At 39.7% G+C, this 23,297-nt stretch overlaps 1 protein-coding gene across 2 annotated transcripts in view; it reads left to right on the forward strand.

The window, feature by feature from the left end:
* Window positions 1–23,297, forward strand: part of LOC122555125 (X-linked retinitis pigmentosa GTPase regulator) — a 96,956-nt gene that overhangs the window by 68,298 nt on the left and 5,361 nt on the right. For both annotated transcript variants that reach the window (XM_043700829.2, XM_087992847.1), the window contains exons 14-16: window positions 8,635–8,781; window positions 10,928–10,976; window positions 19,521–20,011. In XM_043700829.2, the coding sequence (XP_043556764.2) occupies window positions 8,635–8,781; window positions 10,928–10,976; window positions 19,521–20,011 (687 nt within the window). The remainder of the gene's footprint in view (window positions 1–8,634; window positions 8,782–10,927; window positions 10,977–19,520; window positions 20,012–23,297) is intronic.

The raw sequence follows: 23,297 nt of genomic DNA on the forward strand, positions 1-23,297 counted from the left end.
TTTGTTAAGGGGATGTCATGTCTGACCAATTTGATTGAATTTTTCAAAAAAGTGACCAGGTGTGTAGATAAGGGCAGTGTTTTTGATATTGTCTACTTGGACTTCAGCAAAGCTTTTGATAAAGCTCCACATGGGACACTGATCGTAAAAGTAAGGGCTTATGGATCCAAAGAATCTTGACAAATGATTGAAAAATGTCTGAGTGACTGTAAGCAGGGGGTGTTTTCCAGACAGCAAGTTTATGTCCAGTTGGATCCCACAGGACTCAGTGTTGGGACCCTTGCTGTAGGAATGTTGATCAGTAAGTTCACAAACAACACAAAAATTGGTGGGGTGGTAAATAATACTGAGGAGGACAGCCTTGGATTACAGGAAGATATAGACAGGCTGGTCAGAGGGACTCATCAGTATTAAATGAAATTCAATCCAGATAAATGTGAGGTGATGCATTGGGCAGAACAGATAAGATAAGGCAATACATGATGAACAGTAGGACCCTGGGAAGCACTGAGAAACAGGTATATACAGGTGATGTACACAGGTTCCTCAAACAGGTGGATAAATTGGTTAAGAAGGCTTATAGTATACTTATATTTGTTAGTCGAGGCATAAAATTTAAGATTGGGGGATTATGCTAGAACTATATAAAATGTTGGTTAGACAACAGCTAGAGTATCATGATGTGCTGTTCTGGAATCCACATTATAGGAGGGGTAGCACCGGGCAAACTGCAGAGATTTACCGGGATGCTACCTGGGCTGGTGAGCTGCAGTTATAGAACATAGAACATAAAACAATACAGTGCAGAACAGGCCCTTCAGCCCTTGCAGTTGCGCCGACCTGTGAACTAATCTAAGCCCATCCTTCTACACTATCCCATCATCATCCACATGCTTATCCAAGGACTGCTTAAATGCCCCTAATGCGGTTGCGTTAACTACATTGGCGGGCAGGGCATTTCATGCCCTTACCACTCTCTGAGTAAAGAACCTGTCTCTGACATCTGTCTTAAATCTATCACCCCTCAATTTGTAGCTATGCCCCCGTTGTCATCCTAGGAAAAAGACTCTCACTGTCCACCCTATCTAATCCTCTGATCATATTGTTTGTCTCTATTAAAACCCCTCTTAGTCTCTTTCTCTCCAATGAGAACAGACCCAAGTCCCTCAGCCTTTCCTCATAAGACTTTCTTGCCAGACCAAGCAACATACTGGTAAATCTCCTCTGCACCTTTTCCAATGCTTCCATATCCTTCCTATAATCGGGCGACCAGAACTGTACACAATATTCCAAGTGAGGCCACACTAGCATTTTGTACATTTGCAACATGACATCACGGCTCCAGAACTCAATCCCTCTACCAATAAAACCTAACACACCATATGCCTTCTTAACAGCACTATCAACCTGAGTGGCACCTTTCAGGGATCAATGTACATGGGCTTCAAGGTCCCTCTGCACATCCACATTACCAAGAATCTTTCCATTGACTAGTATTCTGCCTTCCTGTTATTATTCTTCCCAAAGTGAATCATCTCACATTTATCTGCACCGAACTCCATTTGCCATGTCTCAGCCCAATTCTGCAGTTTATCCAAGTCCCCTGCAACCTGCAACCTTCTTCCACACTGTCCACCACTCCACTGACTTTTGTGTCACCTGCAAACTTACTAACTCATCTGCAAACTTACTAACTCATTCACCTATGCCTGCGTCCAACTCATTTATAAAAATAAACAGCAGTGGTCCAAAAACAGATCCTTGTGGCACACCACTAGTATCTGGACTCCAAGCTGAATATTTCCCATCAACCACCACTCGCTGCCTTCTTACAGAAAGCCAGTTTCTAATCCAAACTGCTAAATCACCCTCAATTCCATGCCTCTGCATTTTCTCCAGTAGCCAACTATGTGGAAACTTGGCAAGGGCTTTACTGAAGTCCATATACACCACGTCAACTACCATACCCTCATCCATATGCTTGGTCACCTTCTCAAAAAAACTTAGACGTTTGTGAGACATGACCTGCCCTTGACAAAACCATGTTGACTACCTCCAATGAAATTGTTGCTTGCTAGATGATTATAAATCCTATCTCTTATAATCCTTTCCAAAACTTTTCTGACAACAGATTTAAGGCTCAATGGTCTATAATTATCTGGGTCATCTCTACTGCCCTTCTTGAACAAGGGCACAGCATTTGCAATTCTCTGGTCCTCTGGTACTGAATCTGTAGAGAACGATGACTCAAAGATCATGGCCAAAGGCTCTGCCGTCTCCTCCCTAGCTTCACAGAGAATCCTTGGATAAATCCCATCTGGCCCAGGGGACTTATCTACTTTCACACCTTCTAGAATTGATAACACTACCTCACTAACCTCAATCCTTTCTAGTCTAACCAGTATCTCAGTCTTCTCCTCTACAATATTCTCCTTTAATGAAGTTATGAAAAGAGATTGGATCTACTGGTGTTGTTTTCCTTAGAACAGAGGAGATTGAGAGGGGGAGTGATTGAAATGTATAAATGCATAGATAGGGTAGACAACAAGAAACCTTACCCCTTGATGTAGGGGTCAATGACTGGGGGCAAAGATTAAAGTAGGGGGCAAAAGGTTTCAAAGAGATGGAAGGAAAACCTTTTTCAATCAGAGGGTCATGAAAATCTGGAGCTCACAAACTCTCAGGGTGGTACTGCAACTGTAGTAGACTTGCCAATTTCAAGGGCATTTAAATGGTCATTGGAAAAGGCATATGGATGAGAATGGAATAGTGTAGGTTAGATGGGCTTCAGATTGGTTCCACAGGTCGGCCGAAGGGCCTGTACTGTGCTGTTATATTCTATGTTCTAGGAGCCCTCATAATATTTAAGTATTTAGATATTCATAAGGCTATGGATCAAGTGCTAGAAAATGAGATTAGAATGGTTGGGTGATTGTTTTTGACCAACACATGCAATGGGGTGAAGGGCCTTTCTCCGTGCTGTAGATCTCTATAACTGTAACATTGCTACTATGTCTCCCTTTCCTTTTTGCCTTTCTTTCTTAAATGACAAGTATCCTTGGATAGTCAGTTCCCAATCTTGGTTACCCTCCTTTTTAATGTCAACTAGCAACATTTTTATTAATGGCAACTAAATTATACTCAATGATCTCAATTTGTGTCTTAATTAAACATTTTGTGAATGCGATGTGCGTTCAGATAGAGTCCTATTAATTCTGCCTTTTTAACATTATACTGTATTCTGATTCAATTTTATGCTTGCTGTTCCTTAATCTTTCCTCTAAGTTTGCTAAGTATATTTCTACGTCCTGTTTACAGTTTTGCTTCCCTTCAACCTGAGTTTCCTCTGAGTATCTGCCCCATCCCAAAACTAGTTTAACTAGTTATCAACAGCAGCAGCACATTTCTCTGTAAGGATATTAGTCATGATCCTGCTTAAATGTGACTTGTTGATCTTGCACGTGCCTCGTCTTCCCCAGAACCGAACCCAACATCTCAGAAATTTGATGTATTCCCTCCTTTACCATTTCTCCAGCCACATGTACAATTGCTCAATTCTCATTTTCCTATATTAACTAGTATATGGGACTGCTAATCCTGAGATTACTGTACTAACTGCCCTGCTTTTTAATCTGCTTTTGAGCTCCTTGAAATCTGGTTTCAGCACCTCATTTCCCATCCTAGCTATGCTGTTGCACCAACAAGCGTCCAAGAACTCCGAGACATCGGTGTTTATGTGCATAAGTCCTTAAAGGTGTAGGGCAGGTTGTGAGAATAGTTAATAAGACATAGTGTAGCCTAAGCTTTATTAATAGGGGCATAGAGCACAAGAGCAAGGAACTTGACGCCAGTTCGACCTTGGGTGAGTTATTGCATTCAGATTTGGGCAGCACAATCTAGGAAAGATGCAAGTACATTAGGGAGAGTCTAGAAAGGATCCATGAGATTGGTTTCATTGACAAGGAGCTTCAGTTATGAAGTGAGATTGGAGAAATTAAGACTTTTCATTTGAATAAAGAAGGCTGAGAGGAGATTTTATAGAGCTAGTCAAAAAGAAGTGGGAGGTCTGGACAGAGTAGATAGGGAAAAAAATTAAAGATTTGACAAAAGAACTGAAAGCAATATCAGAAATAAAAGAACATTTTCATGCAGTGAAAGTTAAGGCCTGAAATGCATTGCTGAAGAGTCTAGTGCTTTCCTATTATCCTTATGAAGGTGGTAGTGAGCTAACTTTTTGAACACTTCAGTTAATTTGTTGTCGGCACACCCATAATGATATTAGGGAAACAGTTGTCCAATTTTGATCCAGGACCATTGATGGAATGTCAAAATATTTCTAATTGGAATCATAATTTTTTCTGTACAGAAGGAGGTCATTCGACCCATTGTGTTTGCACTGGCTCCCGAAAGAGCCACATAACTCGTTTCATTCTCCAGCCCTATCTCTTTAGCCCTCAAAATTGATCACTTTCAAACGTATGTCCATCTCTGTTTTGAAAGCTTGCATGGAATCTGCCTCCACCAATCGCCAGGAAACCCATTCCAAATCCCAACAATTGCTTAAAGAACTTTCTGCTCACTTCACTCTATTACTGATAATATTGAATTTGTGACCCTTAGTTACTGACATACCAACTAGTGGAAACAGAATATCCTTCTTTACCCTGTAAACATTGTTCATAATTTTGAACACCTCATCTCTCAATCTTCTCTGCTCCAATGAGAATACGCCCAATTTCTCTTTCTTTAAAATACCTTTCCATGTATTTAAACTTCTTCATTCTTGGTATCATTCCAGTAAATCTCCTTTGCACTCTTTTGAGGGCTTTAACATCCTTCCTTAAATAGGTGCTTAGAACTAAACACCTACTCCAAATGTGGTCTGGCCAACAATTTTGAGGTGCAGCATCACTTCCTTGCTTTTATACTACATGCTTCTATTTATAAACCCAAGGATCCTATAAGCCTTCTTAATAACTGTTTCAATTTGCCTGCCAACCTTCTGTTCCTGTACTCCCCATAAAGTTGTACCATTGAACCTGTATTTTCTATCCATGTTTCTTCTACCAAAATGTATCACCTCGCTTTTCTCTGCCTTGAATTTCATCTGCCTATTTGGACAACTCATCAATGTCTCTCTGAAGTCGCTCAGCATCACCCTCACAATTCACTATTCTCCCTAGCTTAGTATCATCAGCAAATTTAGAGATTTCATCCTCAATACTAATCTCCAAATCATTTATACAAATCAGACAAAGCAAGCATCCCACTCTGTTCTGTGGAGAACACCACTTTGAACTCCTCTCCAATCTGAGAAATGCCCATCTATACACATCCTCTGTTTTCCTTTCTTTTAGCCAACTTCCAGTCCATGCTGCCAAGGACTCAACAATCCCAGACATTTCTAATTTGCTAACCAACCCGTCATGCGGTACAGTATCAAATGCTTTTTGAAAGTATAAATATATAATATTCACAGCATTACTCTCATCCACTGCCTCTATCACCTTGTCAAAGAACTCAAGTTTGTCACTCATGACCTGCCCTTGATAAAACTACATTGACTGTCTAGTATGAACTTATTTTTCTCTATTTATTTATTTACCTTCTCTTGTATTATGACCTCCATCAGTTGTCCCACTATTGATGTCAGGCTGACAGTCTTATGGTTTCCTGGGGTTTCAAGATTGGCAGTAGAGCTGCCTTTGTCCTTCTAGATGGAAATGACTATGCGTTTTGAAGTTTCTGAGCAGTATCTGAGAAGCTGCAATTGGTGTTGAACATTGTGCAACTGTCAGTGAACATCTAGGTTCTGACATTTTGATGGAAGAAAGGGCATTGATGAATTAACTCAAGATGGTTGAGCCTCCAACACTACCGAAGAAATCTTGAAGAGATGTCTTTGGACTCAGATGACTGACCTGTAATAACAACAACACCCATCTTCCCTTGAGCTAAATACGATTCCAATGCAGAGAGTTTTCCTTATTGACTCTATTTTTGTAGAGCTCCTTAATGTCAAGGGCTGTCACTCTCACCTCACCTCTGGAATGCAACTCTCTTATCCATGCTTGAACCAAGACTGTAATGAGGTAAGTAGTTGAGTGACTCTAATGCAACTTAAGCATCAATGAGCATGTCATTAATAACCAAGTGCTGCTTAATAGCGCAATTGATGATCCCTTACATTACTTTACTACTGATCAAGTGTAGACTGATGAGGCAGCAATTGGCTCGGTTGGATTGTGCTGCTTTTTGTGCTCAGGATATGCCTGTGCAATTTTCCATATTGCTGTTAGTTAAGTAAGAAATTAAAAGGGTTAAAACAGGAAAAACAATACTCAAAACTTCAATGCCAATTAGGATAATACAACTGAATTATTTGTCTTCCATGAACTTCCTTTAACATTGATTCCCTTCACCACAAATGCAAGGCGACATCAGTATGTACAATCTACAAGGTGTACAACAGCTTCTCATCCAGACTCCTTTGACAGCAACTTTTAAACCCATGACCTCTACCACCCAGATGCATGGGAACTTGTAAGTTCCCCTCCAAGCCACGCAACATCCTGATTTGGGACTGTATAATTGTTCCTGTGCTGTCACTGTTTCAAAATCCTGGAACAGCTTTGTGGGTGTACCTAAAACCCAAAGACTGCTGCAGTTTAAGAAGGTGGCTTAGCGCAACCTGCTCAAAGGCAATTAGGGATGGTGTAAGAATGTCCACATACTAAATGAATAATCATTTTTATAAAGTAAATCCGGTGTATAAAGCTAGTCTTAGTGATGGAGACGATAGCAACTATCATTAACTTATAAAAAACACATTTAGTTCACTAATACCTTGTAGGGAAAGAACTCTTTGCTTGATCTGGCCTGGAGGTAACTTCAGTTTTTCAGCAAGTAGTGCAATCTTAACTGCTCTGTGAAATAGCGCTCAGTTTTGGCAATTATGTGTCGACAAAAAGTACTTGTCAATGATACCCACATCCTATGATAGAATGAAAAAATAATAAAAGTGGGTCATTCAAAGTGATAATATAGTGGTTTGAAAGTTAGTATGCAATTTCAAATGATTAGTAAACCTTAGTCTATTTACCTTCAGATTTGGAGGCAAAGGGATACTTCTATGATTCAAAATATATAAAGCATAGCTAAACCATCTTAAAGGAATTATTATATAGATTTTATTTATTAATCTTGGCATCTTATGTGGCTACAACCATTAAAGAAATAGAGTATTATTAAATGGTGGACTTTGATGGAAAAAGGCCAACCTGACACTAAGAAACCCTTGTTAAGCTTGAATTTTTTTTTAGCTTAGCTGTTTGAGACAGAATATTTGTGGTAGCTTAATATGCAGAATAAAAAACTGAGTGAGTACCTGTTTGAGGTGATACAGAGATTTCAAGAACTAATTTTCCAATCAAGGATTGTATCCACATAATTAATTCATATTTCTAAATTTTAAAATAACTTCCTTTGGAAGTAAAGATCATAAATGGCTGAAGTAGAAGTTTGAAATATGGCAACATTTATTGTCTTAGGGACAATAATTGTCATTTTAAATTTGATTTATCAACACGAATGCCATAATCCTGAAATGTCGTACCCACCAACTACGTTCTCACATTCCAGCTCCTGATAATTTTTTAGGATTCCTAAAGAATATTTAACTGATGCTATGATATTCTGCAGTAAATCTTAATCACAGATGCTGAAAAATGGAATTTCTGTTAAGTATAGATGTATTTCTGGTAATAGGAATACATTGTCAACTGTAATTAGCAATTTTCAAAATGGATTATTACCTAAATGAACTGAGAAGGTTTGACATTGCAATATTCAGCATTCTTGCAAAGTCCAAGAAGTATTAATAAAGTAAACCAAATGCTTCTTGCCACAACTACCTGATGAAGGAACGGTGCTCCGAAAGTGAGTGCTTCCAAATAAACCTGTTGGACTATAACCCTGGAAGTGTGTGATTTTTAACTTTGTCCATACCAGCCCAACACCGGCACCTCCAAGTCAAATGTTTATTAATAGTGAAGACACAGTTTATATATGCCAACAGATAATAACACTGAAGGGAAAAGTGCAACTTATGTGTAAAAATATATAAGGTGGCTACAATTCTGCAGCTACCGATGTTAGCCAATGGAAATGCACAGTTGGCAAATAGTCATGAGATCAAATGGCAACAGAACTCTGTGCATTAGTGCTTCAATTTATACACACAGCTTTGTTTTACCAGCAACTAAATTTTTATGCTTAGTGTTCACAAAATGTCTGTTTTCTAACAACATTAAAATAAATTGCATCAGTTTTCAAAATGTATAGTAGTACCTCAGTTTTGTATAGGATGTAATATATAAAATATTTCTCATCATTCCATTTGTTACAATATTTGGCCTGAGTATGTGTAAGATCAGAACTTTACAAATTGATTACTTGCACATTTACCAAAATGAGGTACAATATAAATATAAGCACATATTATTTTCTATTATTCATTTAACAATTCTTTTAAAAAACTTAACTCCACCATATACAATCAGCATTTTTGTTTTCTTGTAATTTCCTTTGAATGGAAATATAATGTATATCAAGATAAATTATCTTTCATTGCAGAAGGAGATTTTACAAGATGAAGAAGTTGAAGATGAGAACCATGAAAAAGAGGATAATGAAGAATTGGTTGACAGTGTGGATGAGGTGGATAATGGTGAAATAATGGCAAAAAAAGAACTCAGATTTGATAATGAAAGAGAAAATTATGTAAGTGAATAGGATAAATGTCAGATGTTTGTACCCTAACTTTCCCTAGTTTACCCTAATTTGCTTAGAGAAGCTCCTTTTACCTTAGCATGATTGGTTTTGTACGTTTTCAGAATATGTGTTATTAAATTTAAAAATTGTATTTGTTTGGCACTACAGAACTTGCATATTGCTGAAAAGAGTGAAGTGTTACTGAAGCTGTTTGTCTTGCACTCACCAGGACAAATATAAGTTGCTAAATTTCAAGCTGTCATAATTTGTATCACTAAAAAAGGGTGCTGATTTATTGGTAAGTGATTGGCTGAGGTGTTCATATGGAGAAAACAACAGGACACTGTAGCCTCTCTAAACTCTTAGATAATTCAAAAAAGGCACGAGGCTTCAATGTAATCCTTTAGTTTGCAGAGAATGGGTTGCTTCGTATGATTATGTGTCACTTCTAGCAACCTTAAATGTTCTAAGCTTGACCAATTATCTTGAGTTGATTGTTAGTTTAGTTGCTAGCACAGAGGGTTGTTCAGATCTGATATCCAATCACAGAATCACAGGTTACAGTAGATATTTTATTTTGGAGTTTGCAAACATGGGCCAATTGAATGGGCTGTACTCTCCCAGTCATGAGTAAGAGCTGAAAATGTGTTGCTGGAAAAGCGCAGCAGGTCAGGCAGATCCAAGGAACAGGAGAATTGACGTTTTGGGCATAAGCCCTTCTTCAGGAATGAGGAAAGTGTGTCCAGCAGGCTAAGATAAAAGGTAGGGAGGAGGGACTTGGGGGAGGGGCTTTGGAAATGCGATAGGTGGAGGGAGGTCAAGGTGAGGGTGATAGGCCGGAGTGGGGTGGGGGCGAAGAGGTCAGGAAGATGATAACAGGTTAGGAAGGCGGTGCTGAGTTCGAGAAGGAGATGTGGCTGTGATAGCGAGTCTGTCATGAATAATCAAAGGAACATGTTGTTTGATGCATGGTAAATAACTTTTTAGGACATATGGCCCATCTACCTGGCATTTTACCAACACTGATATTTAAAGAAAATATTGCTAAAGTGGTGCTGGGCAGAATGTCTTTTTGGATTCAAGACAGCATCCTGGTGATAGTAGCAGTGTAAAATGGCTTGATTAAACTGTTGCTTAAACTTTTGAGATACTTTTGCCTTTCCAGAGTAATTTTAGGTAGTTCATGGACTCTTATTAAGTCCCAAACTGATAGCCTTTTGTCCAATTCCAATTTTGTTTTCTCATGTTCTGCAATGTTTTGATCAGGATAGCAATTGTCCTCCAGGATCGCTTTGACATTATAGCATGTGAAGTTGTCAGAATCTCAATGTATACATGAACTGGTGATGCTAGGCTTAGACAGAAGTGGTGAACCCATTATTAGATTTCTCAACCACATTCTATATAAAGGATGTGCATTAGATAGCTTCATCAACAGTGACGTTTATGACAAGAGTCTCGGAGAAATAGGACTTTTAGCATGTTGTATAGTATGACAAGTAAAGACTGGAAATAATTTTCACTGAGGGTTAGTAGGTTTAACAAGGTCTGTGTCAAGTCAGAACAATAACATTGGTAAGAATGCTGAGGAAGGCAAGAGGAATGGGAGAAAAGCAAGTTGCAAATGGAACAATGAATGAGGACAAGCAAAACTTGTCGTAAACAGGACCGATGGTGTGTGGGCTGCAGACAACGTAGGGTCGGAAATTGCAGGAGGTAGGATCAGGTAAAGCACCTGTGGTAAAAACAGCAAGTTTGGTGATGTAGATATTTGGGGAGGTGACAAAAGACTAACAAAAAGATGCGTTTTAAGGAGAAGAAGAAGTTGGGGAGAGGGATTTCTGGAATTCAATCTCTAGGTAGATGAAAGCAAGGTGGTACAAAGCAGAGGGGATGCATAAGATGGCAGAGTCAGCAGACTTTGCAGATATAGAATTTTTGAGTACAGAAGCAAGCCAATTGTTGCCTTAAAACAAACAAAAAACTCCACATCCCCTGGCATCTTCCTGAGTAGCATGGTTCAATGCATATTCTGTTGAGTTGCCATTGAGCATAGATAATGTACCCTACTTTCATCATTCCCTTTCATTTTACTGAGATCTTAACTTGTGAGGATGTCATTTTTTTAATATTGTCACTGCTTTTTTTTTGCAAGGTAACATCAATTAATCGAGAAAATGCAGAATCTGAAGAAGATGAGCAAGGTATGTATTTATTATGCAGTGTTTGAACCCTCTTCTCCAACTTCCTCTTCTCCTTAAAACACATATCTTTGTTAGTCTTTTGTCACCACCCCAAATATCTACATCATCAAACTTGCTATTTTCATTACAGTACTAGAAACTTTGACTGTTGAATTAAAGAGAGCCAATTGTTCGATCTTTGCAAATTGGTTATTGGAAATTTGTTTCCCACGGCACACTTCAGATAGCAGATATTTTAACTTAAAATTGTTTGCATCATCTTCCTGTAAGAAAAGATTTGGGCAGATAAATGTATACTTTTTACATAAGTCTATTTTGATTGTTTATAATAGCTATTGGCCAGTGTAAATTTTTTTATTGTTCTTCATTTCAAAGACGTTTTAATATTGAGGCAGTCATAATTATGTAGTTATAATGTAAAACAAAGGGCTTCGAGGACAGTATGAAATTCTTGGATTTTTGCACACTGACAATCTGATAGCCATTATGGGGTTATGGCATGAGGATGACAAGGATTAATCCTGAATATTGAGGTGTGTATGACATTCAAGAAGAAAAGTAAGAAGCTGGGTAAAGGTGGAGGATAGCACCGTTAATCAAGAATGATATTAGTGGAGTAATGAGAGTGACCTTAGTTCAGGAAATCAGAATGCAGAATCCGTTTGGTTAGAAATGAGAACAGTTACTTGTGGGAGTGGTCTATAGACCTTTTAACAGTAATAACAATATAGAACAAAGTATATGGGGAGAAATATTAAGTGCTTTTTGATAATGGGACAGTAATAATCGTGAGTGAATTTAATCTATATATAATCTAGATAAGATCAGATTTGAAAATTGCAATGCCCATGGAATCCTTTTGAGATGGTTTCTTCAAGCAGCACATTTTGTATCGACTAGACATCAGGTTATCTTGGTATTGTGTATTGTGACAGGATTAATGAATTACCTCAGAGTTAAGGCTAGGTTGCAGAGACCACAATTAGGCTGAATTTTACATGGTTAAATAAGGAAGTTGGAGAACACGTCAAACTTGAGGAAAAAGCATATAAATTGTACAAAGATTACTGGCTGGTCAGATGGTTGTTCAAAATATAAAGAACGACAGAAAATGACTAAATGTTTAATTGGGGGAAGATTTGGAGTATGAGAGGAAGCTGGCTGGGAAGTAAAAACAGATAGCAAGAGTTTCTACTGGTTATTAAAAAGAAAGTGTAAACAAAGTGAGTATTCGTCCTCCAGAGGAAGAATGGGAGCTAATAGTAGATGATAATAAAGTGGTGGATGATACTAACAAATATTTTGCTTTTCCCATCATGATAGAGGATTCAAAAAAATTAAAAGTAAATGTGGAAGGGAGAGAGGAATTTAGCAAAATTTCAATCACCAGGGACACGGTACAAAGCAAACTGCATACAGAGGTGACAGATACATTGGTGTCAACTTTCTACGATTCCTTAGATTCAAGAAAGGTTCTATTGGACTGGTAAATAGCGTGTACAGTACAACCCCGGTAATCCGAATATCGATTATCTGAATTTCAGATTATCCGAACAAGATCTTAAGATCTTGATGTTTGGGTAAACTGTGTTATCCAAACAAAATACTCTCCACCCATGTCGTTCGGATAATCGAGGTTCCCCTGTATAACACTGAAGGATGAACAGTCATACAAAACAGACAACCGCAGCTACACTGGCCCCACCGCCCCACCTTTTCCTCCGCTACATCGATGATTGTATCGGCGATGCCTCGTGCTCCCACGAGGAGGTTGAACAGTTCATCCACTTTACCAACACCTTCCACTCCGACCTCAAATTTACCTGGACCATCTCAGACTCCTCCCTCCCCTTCCTAGACCCCTCCATTTCTATCTCGGGCGACCAAATCAACACGGACATTTAATATAAACCGACCGACTCCCACAGCTACCTAGACTACACCTCCTCCCTCTCTGCCCCCTGTAAAAACGCCATCCCATATTCCCAATTCCTTCGTCTCCGCCGCATCTGCTCCCAGGAGGACCAGTTCCAATACCGTACAACCCAGATGGCCTCCTTCAAAGACCGCAATTTCCCGCCAGACGTAATCGACGATGCTCTCCACCGCATCTCCTCCACTTCCTACTCCTTTGCCCTTGAGCCCCGCCCCTCCAACCGCCACCAGGACAGAACCCCACTGGTCCTCACCTACCACCCCACCAACCTCCATATACATCGTATCATCCGTCGTCATTTCCGCCACCTCCAAACGGACCCCACCACCAGGGATATATTTCCCTCCCCTCCCCTATCAGCATTCCGAAAAGACCACTCCCTCCGTGACTCCCTTGTCAGGTTCACACTCCCCACCAACCCACACACTCCCCACCAACCCAACCTCCACTCCCGGCACCTTCCCCTGCAACCGCAAGAAATGCAAAACTTGCGCCCACACCTCCCCCCTTACTTCCCTCCAAGGCCCCAAGGGATCCTTCCATATCCGCCACAAATTCACCTGCACCTCTACACACATCATTTACTGCATCCGCTGCACCCGATGTGGCCTCCTCTATATTGGGGAGACAGGCCACCTACTTGCAGAACGTTTCAGAGAAGACCTCTGGGACACCCGGACCAACCAACCCAACCACCCCATGGCTCAACACTTCAACTCCCCATCCCACTCCACCAAGGACATGCAGGTCCTTGGACTCCTCCATCGCCATACCATAGCAACACGACGGCTGGAGGAAGAGCGCCTCATCTTCCGCCTAGGAACCCTCCAACCACAAGGGATGAACTCAGATTTCTCCAGTTTCCTCATTTCCCCTCCCCCCACTTTGTCTCAGTCCCAACCCTCAAACTCAGCACCACCTTCCTGACCTCTCCACCCCCACCCCCACTCTGGCCTATCACCCTCACCTTAACCTCCTTCCACCTATCGCATTTCCAACGCCCCTCCCCCAAGTCCCTTCTCCCTACCTTTTATCTTAGCCTGCTGGGCACACTTTCCTCATTCCTGAAGAAGGGCTCATGCCCGAAACGTCAATTCTCTTGCTCCTTGGATGCTGCCTGACCTGCTGCGCTTTTCCAGCAACACATTTTCAGCAACAGACAACCATAGTCTAGTTTGCTTGATGCCTGTAATGAGGAAATGTTTGAATTGATCACTAAAGAGACTATAGATTGTAAGAAGTAGGAGCAGAAGTGGGACACTCTGCACATTGAGTCTTGTCTGGCATGCAATGAGATCATGTTTGATTTGGTAATTTTCAATTCCATGTTCATACCTTATCTCACAACACTTGTTTCCCTTACAACTTAAAACTCTGTCTATATAGTTTTGAATATACTTAATATACTTGAATATACTTAAGACCATAATATACTTAATCATCCAACCTTGATGGCCCTCTGTGGTAAAGAATTCTACAGATTAACGGCTTTTTGTCTTAAATGAGCAAAACCTTACTCTGCAATTATGCTGTCTGGTTTTTAGATTCTCCCACAGGAGACACGACATGTCCTACAGATGCAAATAGAGGAGCTCAAGCTAATGGGACGGATAAGCATGCTTTAGTTAAAAGGAAATTAGAGTCATAAAGGTCTACAGCATACAGAAAGGCGCTTTGGCCCATCAAGTCTGCCCCAGTCAAGAGCAAAGACCTAACTAATCTAGTCCCATTTTTAGCCTCAATCTTTTTGAATGCTGAAGCGGGCTCAAGGAGCTGCATGGTGTACTTCTACTTGTATTTCATAGGTCCATCATATGACTAGTATTATATTTATGCTATTTGAGGAAAAGTTAAAATATTAGTTCTCACAATAAATTATTAGGCAATTAAACTGTTCTGTAGGAGATTAAACCACATAGCCAGGAGGTCCTAGGCTTTATGTTAACTTAGCTGACCTGGTTAAAAATCACACAACACCAGGTTATAGTCCAACAGGTTTAATTGGAAGCACACTAGCTTTCGGAGCGACGCTCCTGATGAAGGAGAGGCCCTCCGAAAGCTAGTGTGCTTCCAATTAAACCTGTTGGACTATAACCTGGTGTTGTTGATTTTTAACTTTGTACATCCCAGTCCAACACCGGCATCTCCAAATCATAGCTGACCTGAACCATGATGACAATGTAGTTTTTACAAATAGGGAGGAAAAAAAGCTAAGGCTGCTGATCCTGAATGCTTTTTAAATATTCAGGCAGTTATCTTTATGCACTTCTGAGACATTGCTAGCTAGTTAATGTTTATGGACATTCCTAATGAAGGGCTTCTGCCCAAACATAGACTGTCCGCTCCTCGGATGCTGCCTGACCTGCTGTGCTTTTCCAGTGCCACCCTTTTCGACTGTGACTCTCCAGCATCTGCAGTTCTCATTTTCTTCTCAATTTGCACAAGAAAACTTTCTTATAACCCTGGTGACTGGTGCTCCTGTACAAATTTGATCCTAGACTGAAACCTAGTTTTATAGGCCATAGTTTTGCTTTTACAATTTTGTTTCTGTATTGAATATATTCACTGTCAGTTGCTGAAAATATCCACACAAGGTTGCCAGTGTACTTTTAATAGAAGAATATAATTTTGTTACATAAAAGAATAGGACAAGTAGTGAAAATAATATCATGAACAGTGAAAAGAAAGGTTCAAGCCACCCAGCAATAATCTTTTCATATACACAACCCCAATGAAATATCCCACCTATCTTCACTCCCTTAATTTATTGCTTAACTGATAAGATTGCAAGTATTTCCTTTCAGTGAATCTGTGCATATTCACCAAATATGATTCTCTCCACCCCTCCCCAAGACTAGAGATACAGGTGAATACACTGACAAGTGACCTGCATTGAAGACTGCAAGCCATTTACCCCTAATTTAAAAACCAAGCTCACAAATGATCATATATTAGAAACCTTCATCACACTGAATAATGGATGCGCTGTTGGGCAGCTTCTAGTGACTCACAAATTATACCTGAGCATAAATCACTTTTGAAATGGAAGAAGTCTTTTTTTAAACTATGTATTTTCAATCATAATTTTTATAGAAGGTTCATGTTTATATTTTTGCAATTTATAAAATAAATTGAAAAAGTATGAAGTATATGAAGAAAATCAAATAGATTTTAAGTTGCTTAGATGCAATTGTGCTTTACTAGATGCAAATGGTGTTAATATGTAGCTATGTGTCCTTTAAGCCATTATATGGCTGTGCAGCAACCATACAGACTGTTCACTGGTTGTTCCTTTCGAGCTGGTGCGCACAAAGATTGAAATGTACTGCATATTGATATAAATAGGTCACAGACCACAGAAGAAATTTAGGGGGAGTCACTGATAGGTACTGTGCTTCACTACAGCATTTTTTAAATGAAGATTTCCGTTTAATATTAAAATTGCTAGGTATTCAGCACTCAGCAACCCATGCTTATGTTTTGAATTAAGAGCTTAGGTAATCTTGATTTTGCATTGTGTCAAATGTGAAGTATCTCTACATCACATCACTTCAAAATTATGTTGTTCAGTTTTTCCAAAAGCCATAGTTATGTTCTTAAGCAAACAGAATGCACGCACATTAATGATTTCAGGTTAAATTTAATTCAAACATAACTGATTTTGGAAGCTATGCTAAATTTTATACAGTGGCTTTTAGAATTTTACACTTACATAATGCCATCAATGTAAGACATGTCCACAGAGTTTCATAAAAGCATAATCAAGAATATTGATGCCGATACAAAAACAATTAGGAAGTCAGACAAAAAGCTTGGTCAGAAGATGATTTTAATGGAGGGTCAGGCCTTGAAGGAATTGGAGATACACATAGAGTAATTGGGATATACAGCATGGAAACAGACCCTTCGGTCCAACCAGATATCCAAACCCAATCTAGTCCCACCTGCCAGCATCCGGCCCATATCCCTCCAAACCCTTCCTATTCATATACCCATCCAAATGCCTTTAAGTGTTGCAATTGTACCAGCCTCCACCACTTCCTCTGGTAGCTCATTCCATACATGTACCACCCTCTGTGTGAAAAGGTTGCCCCTTCGGTCTCTTTTATATCTTTCCCCTCTCACCCTAAACTTATGCCCTCTAGTTCTGGACTCCCCAACCCCAGGGAAAAGACTTTGTCTATTTATTCTATCCATGCCCCTCATGATTTTGTAAACCTCTATAAGGTCACCCCTCAACCTCCGACGCTCCAGCCTGTTCAGCCTCTCCCTATAGCTCAAATTCTCCAACTTTGGCGACATCCTTGTAAATCTTTTCTGAACCCTTTCAAGTTTCACAACATCTTTCTATTAGGAAGGATTCTAGAATTGCACGCACTATTCCAACAGTGGCCTAACCAATGTCCTGTACAGCCGCAACATGACCTCCCAGCTCCTGTACTCAATACTCTGACCCATAAAAGAAAGCATACCAAACGCCTTCTGCACTATCCTATCTACCTGTGACTCCATGTTCAAGGAGCTATGAACCTGCACTCCAAGGTCTCTTTGTTCAGCAACACTCCCAAGAACCTTTCCATTAAGTGTATAAGTCCTGCTAAGATTTGCTTTCCCAAAATGTAGCACCTCACATTTATCTGAATTAAACTCCATCTGCCACATCTTAGCCCATTAGCCCATCTGGTCAAGATCCTGTTGTAATCTGAGGTAACCTCCTTCGCTGTCCACAACACCTCCAATTTTGGTGTCATCTGCAAACTTACTAACTGTACTTATGTTCACATCCAAATCATTTATGTAAATGACAATTTATGTAGAGGACCCAGCACCGATCCTTGTGGCACTCCACTGGTCACAGGCCTGCATTCTGAAAAACAACCCTCCACCACCACCCTCTGTCTTCTACCTTTGAGCCAGTTCTGTATCCAAATGGCTAGTTCTCCCTGTATTCTGGGTTTAGGGTGCAAATATCCTACGGTGGCGTGTAAGACATGGTCACCAATAGAAGAGCAAAAGGTAGAAGAATGTATGAGGCCACAATCCGAATAATGGAGAGTCTGGAGGGGAAATGTGGAGTGTGAGAGGTGATGGTGGTTGGTTTGAGTGGTGGTTTAAAGTGTGAGAGGTGATGCCATGTGAATGACAGTTTCTGATTTGGGGCTTTGTGGAAGCATGGATCTACAAAGGGAAGTGAGGATGGGTGAGTCAGACATAATTTGGGATAAGATGGAAGCAGCAGAGTTTTCAATGTGTTATTGTCAATTAAGAACTAAGCAGAGCACATGTCTATTAAATAAAATATCAGTCAGTATGTTCATATTTGGTCACTCCTGATGATGATTTACTCAGTAAGCTGAACTCAGCAACAGCTTTCTGTGATGGGTGTTTTTATTGTTGGACTGAATGGCCTACTGATGTCAATCTTGAATACAGTGCTGTTACAGTTCATTCTGCAAATCTGCATTGTTATATCTTCTTGAAAACATCAAAAATCGTTTCATACTACAGCACTTCTTAGTGATTGACTAGTCCAACCATGTAAGGAATATTAAAGGTAAATTGGTTAAATCTTAAACCCATTTATCTCAACTCCACATCAAAGAACAAATTGGAGATTTATTATATTCTTACGTTCAGACAGTATGAGATATATAAAATTTTGACTCACCTCTCAACTACATTTTATTACTCAGGCTTTTTAAGAGTTAAACAAGAAGAAAAAAAACCATAAACATGTTACATCTTCTTATTAAAGTTGGTCTTTGATATATAAATTTGCGAACTAATACTGCTTCTTGAACACAACTTTCAGAGCACAATACTATCAAGAGATTAAAATTTGAGAATTACTAATAACCTAGATGCATACTAGTAACCAAACGTTTGAACCAAGATTGGCACAAATATGTACATAATGTCTCAATGTGGGACAGGACTTTCCAGATCCAAAGGTGGTAAGAATAATGGCAGGTGGGTGAAATTGATCAAGTGAGATGCAAAAATTAGACTCTTGCTGTTGAGATAAGCATTAGCGATTTGAGCTGTCCTCTTCACGTAGTCATTGAAACATGTCAGCAACAGATGGCAAGAAACCTATCTACATGCATTTGCAAATAATTAAAGGTACAACTTGCTGGAATACTCTTAGTCTTCCCAATTAGCTCCTGCTCATTCAAGGAATTCAACACTTCAGATGCATGTCATGCTAGTCAGACAAAATGTTTCTCAACAGGAAAGAAGAATTGGAAGAATGTAGCGTGAGGCTATTGTCGTTAGCTTTCAGTTTTAGATTCAGGGCACAAATAAGGATGGACAAGCTGGAAAAGCATTATTTGCAGATTTCATGAGGTGAATTGAGATCAAAAAAAGGAAAATCTCTTTCAGAAAAAAATGTTGCCCTTAGTAATAATACAATTTCAACCAGAGTATCCTTTTCTCTGGTAGTTACCATCAGCATCTATTACAGTAGAATATATTTTGGCTTTCGCACTTTATTGTACTTGCATTAGCTGTCAAATGTTTCAGAAGTTTTAAAACATGTATTACTCCTGAATTTTTTTTAAGTCACAACAACTTGGGTAAACAGTATTCATTACTTTTACTTTTAGATGGTCAGAAAAATGAAGACTTGGGAAGTTTAGGAGAAAATGAAGACTTGGGAAGTTTAGGAGAAAATGAAGACTTGGAAAGTTTAGGAGAAAATGAAGACTTGGGAAGTTTAGGAGAAAATGAAGACTTGGAAAGTTTAGGAGAAAATGAAGACTTGGAAGGTTTAGGAGAAAATGAAGACTTGGAAGGTTTAGGAGAAAATGAAGGTGCAAGCTTAGGAGAAAATGAAGACACAAGCTTAGGAGAAAATGGAAATGTAGAAAGTTTCGAAGGAAATGAAGAAGCAGACAGTTTGGAAGAAAGTGACACAAAAAGTTTGGGGAAAGATGAAGATGGAGAAAGCACAAAACAATCAGTAGAAATTGAAGACACAAAAAGTTCAGGAGAAGATGACACAAAAGATTTGCAGAAAAAAGACACAAAAGGCTCAGGAGAAACGAAAAAGATCATAAATGATAAATTAAATGGTTTATTGAATATAACCAAAAATGTAAGTAGACTTGATCTATTCTCCTTTCTATTGTATTTGTTTCATTTTTTGCAGTTAAGTGCCAGACAGAAAAATAAGTCTTCTTGTTGCCACTTAAGTGATAATTGAAATGCATATTGATGGAAAGAAAACCGAGGATAATGTTGGTTTGCATATACCATAACAACCAAAAATACTTAAATTTCTGTTATGTCAGAAGAGCCAATTATGAAGATTGTGTATTTTTCAGAATGCTAGAAAGGGCAGCACTGTGGCTCAGTGGTTAGCACTACTGCCTCACAGTGCCAGGGAACTGAGTTTGATTCCTGCCTAGGATGATTGTCTGTGTGAGGTTGGCATATTCTTCATGTATCTGTGTAGATTTCCGCCAGGTGCTCCAGTTTCCTCCCACAGACCAAAAATGTGCAGGTTAGGTAGATTGGCCTTGACCAGGGATATGCAGGTGGATTAGCCTTGATCAGGGATATGCAGGTGGATTAGCCTTGACCAGCGATATGCAGGTGGATTAGCCATGTTAAATGCAGGGTTTCGGGGCTGGGTCTGTGTGGGATGCTCTTCAGAGGGTCAGTGCGACTCGATGGGCCGAATGGTCTCTTTCTGCAATGGCAAAAAGTGTGCTACTTGAAAAGCACAACCAGTCAGTCTAAGGTGCGGGAGAGTCAACATTTCAAGCATAAGCTGTTCAACAGGAAACCTTTTGACTCTGATCTCCAGCATCTGCAGTCCTCACTTTCTCCTCTTTCTGCAATATGGTGATTCTATCATTCTGTGAAATGGAAAAAAGTATGCGATGAGGTTTATTGAATAATAGCACTCTGCCCACATGTTCTGTATTCCTCTTCACCTGTCTACAGCATGAGGAAAAGATATTGACTAAGATGCAGATTAAGCCAGTTTGTAATTTCACTGTTTATAGAACCCATCATGATGTAACTTCTATTCATGCTAAAAACAAAATGCTGAGATATTGCAGGCAAAGTGCTCATATGGTAAGCTTTAAGTTTTTAATCTAATGAGAATTAACCTAACAATGCCACGGTTGTGAGTATGTTCGCCGAGCTGGGAAGTTGATTGCAGATGTTTTGTCCCCTGTCTAGGTAACATCTTCAATGCTTTGGAGCCTCCTGTGAAGTGAACTGTCTCTTCTGGAATTTATTTAGTTCCATTTCTGCTGCTTCCAGTTGCCAGTTCCAGTTGTTTGTTGTAGTGGCCAGTATATTGGGTCTAGGTCTGTGTGCTTGTTGATAGAGTCTGTAGATGAGTGCCATGCTTCTAGGAATTCTCTGGCTGTCCTCAGTTTAGCTTGTCCTATGATCGTTGTGTTGTCCTAGTCGAATTTGTGGTCCTTGCCATCTGTGTGAATGGCTACTAGGGACAGCTGGTCGTGGCGTTTATTGGCTGGTTGGTGTTTATGGATGCAGACCGCTGGTTGTCTGCCTGTTTGCCCTATATAGTTTTTTGTGCAGTCTTTGCATGGAATCACGTAAATTATGTTAGTCTTGCACATGATGGGTGTAGGATCTTTTGTCCTGTAAGTTGTCTGAGTGTGGCTGTCGGTTTATGGGCTGTCAGTTCTGAGACATATTTTATGTAAGGTAGCGTGGCTAGGTGTGTTGGGTCACAGCATGTCCTCATCACGTTGTTTGTTAGGCAGATGAAGTTGCGAGGATATCGTTCTTGATGAAAACTTTGTCGAGGTGTTCTTCGTCTTCCCTTCATAGGTCAGGAGTTCTGCAGTGTGTTGTAGCTCTTTTAAACAGGGCCCTAATGCAGCTTCTGTTGTGTTTTTGGGTGGTTGCTGTTGTAATTCAGGACCCGGTCAGTGTGTGTGACTTTCCTGTACACTTCTGTGATGCATTGACCATTCTGTGTTCTTTGTACCATCACATCCAGGAAGGGGAGTTGATTGTTGGTTTCCTCCTCTTCCGTAAATCTGATCCCTGTGAGCATGGTGTTGATGATCTGGTGTGTGTTCTTGATTTCTGTTCTTTTAATGATAACAAAAGTGTTGTCTACGCATCTGATCCACAGTTTGAGTTGGATTTGTGGTAGGGATGTTTGTTCCAATCTTTGCATCACTGCTTCTGCCCAGAGATGGGTGAGCCTGTAGTGTTGATGTGTTCATATATTTGGTTGTTGAATGTGTAGTGTGTCCTCAAGCACAGGTCTAGTAGTTTGAGCATGCAGTCCTTGCTGATAGGTTCCCCTTCATGTTGTCTATTCTGCCTGTCCAGGATGTTGGCTATTGTCTCTCTGGCTAGAGTTTTGTCAATTGAAGTGAACAGTGCCGTTACATCGAATGAGACCATTGCTTCGTCTTTGTCTATATTAATGTTCTTGATGTTGTCTAGAAATTCCTGTGATGATTGTATGGAGTGTTTGGATCCACTGATAAGATGTTTTAGTTTTTGTTGAAGTTCTTTTGCCAGTTTATGTGATGGCATTCCTGGCAGTGCCACAATGGGTCTGAATGATGTATTTGGTTTGTGTGCTTTGGGTAATCTGTAAAATCTTGGAATGTCATAGTTTTCTGGTTTAATCCTTTGTAGGTCAATTCTGGTTCTAAGTCCAATTTTTTAAGGTTCCATTGTGTGCTGTTTATTCTGTTGATTAGCTGTGGCATAGGTCAAACTCCCTCTGTAGGTAGGTGTCGGTATCTGCAAGTAGTTTCTCTGTTTTCCGAATATATTCGGTATTGTCCATGATAACCGTCATTCCGACCTTATCTGCTGCTATTATGATTATGTTCTTGTCATTTTTGAGTATTTTTAGGGCTTCTCTCTCTTTGGTGTTGCGGTTGTTTAATTGTCTTTTCTTTGTTAGTAAGGGTACAATAAGTTGTCTAACTGTTTGCTGTGTCTCTTCAGTTAGTCCGTTAGTTCGGAGTATGCATTCTCGTGCAGCTAGGAAGTCTGTTGTATTTGCGTTCCTGTGGCTGTAGTTGAGTCCCTTGGCTAGTATAGCTTTTTCTGTGTCTGTAAGTTGTCTGTTTGAGAGGTTTTTAACACAGGTATCTGTCGTGTTGTTTTCTCTGCTGTTTGTTAGATTAGTCATTTTGTCTTGTAATGCTATTCTCTTCCTGTATGTGTTCTGTCTTATGGTGATGGTCTATTCAATTGTCATGGTACACTTCTGATTGGTTGTTATTTAAATTACTGGTTTTTGGCACATAGTTTCTTATCTGTACCTGTGTAGTCTGTTGTGTGCATCATGACAGTCCATAAACTGACAACCATGCTCAGACAACAATTCACCAGGACAAATGACCGTAAAAGCATCATGTACA

Source organism: Chiloscyllium plagiosum, unplaced genomic scaffold, assembly GCF_037043375.1.
Source record: "Chiloscyllium plagiosum isolate Xiang-an unplaced genomic scaffold, Cpla_swu_hap1 HiC_scaffold_12, whole genome shotgun sequence".
Lineage (NCBI taxonomy): Eukaryota > Metazoa > Chordata > Chondrichthyes > Orectolobiformes > Hemiscylliidae > Chiloscyllium > Chiloscyllium plagiosum.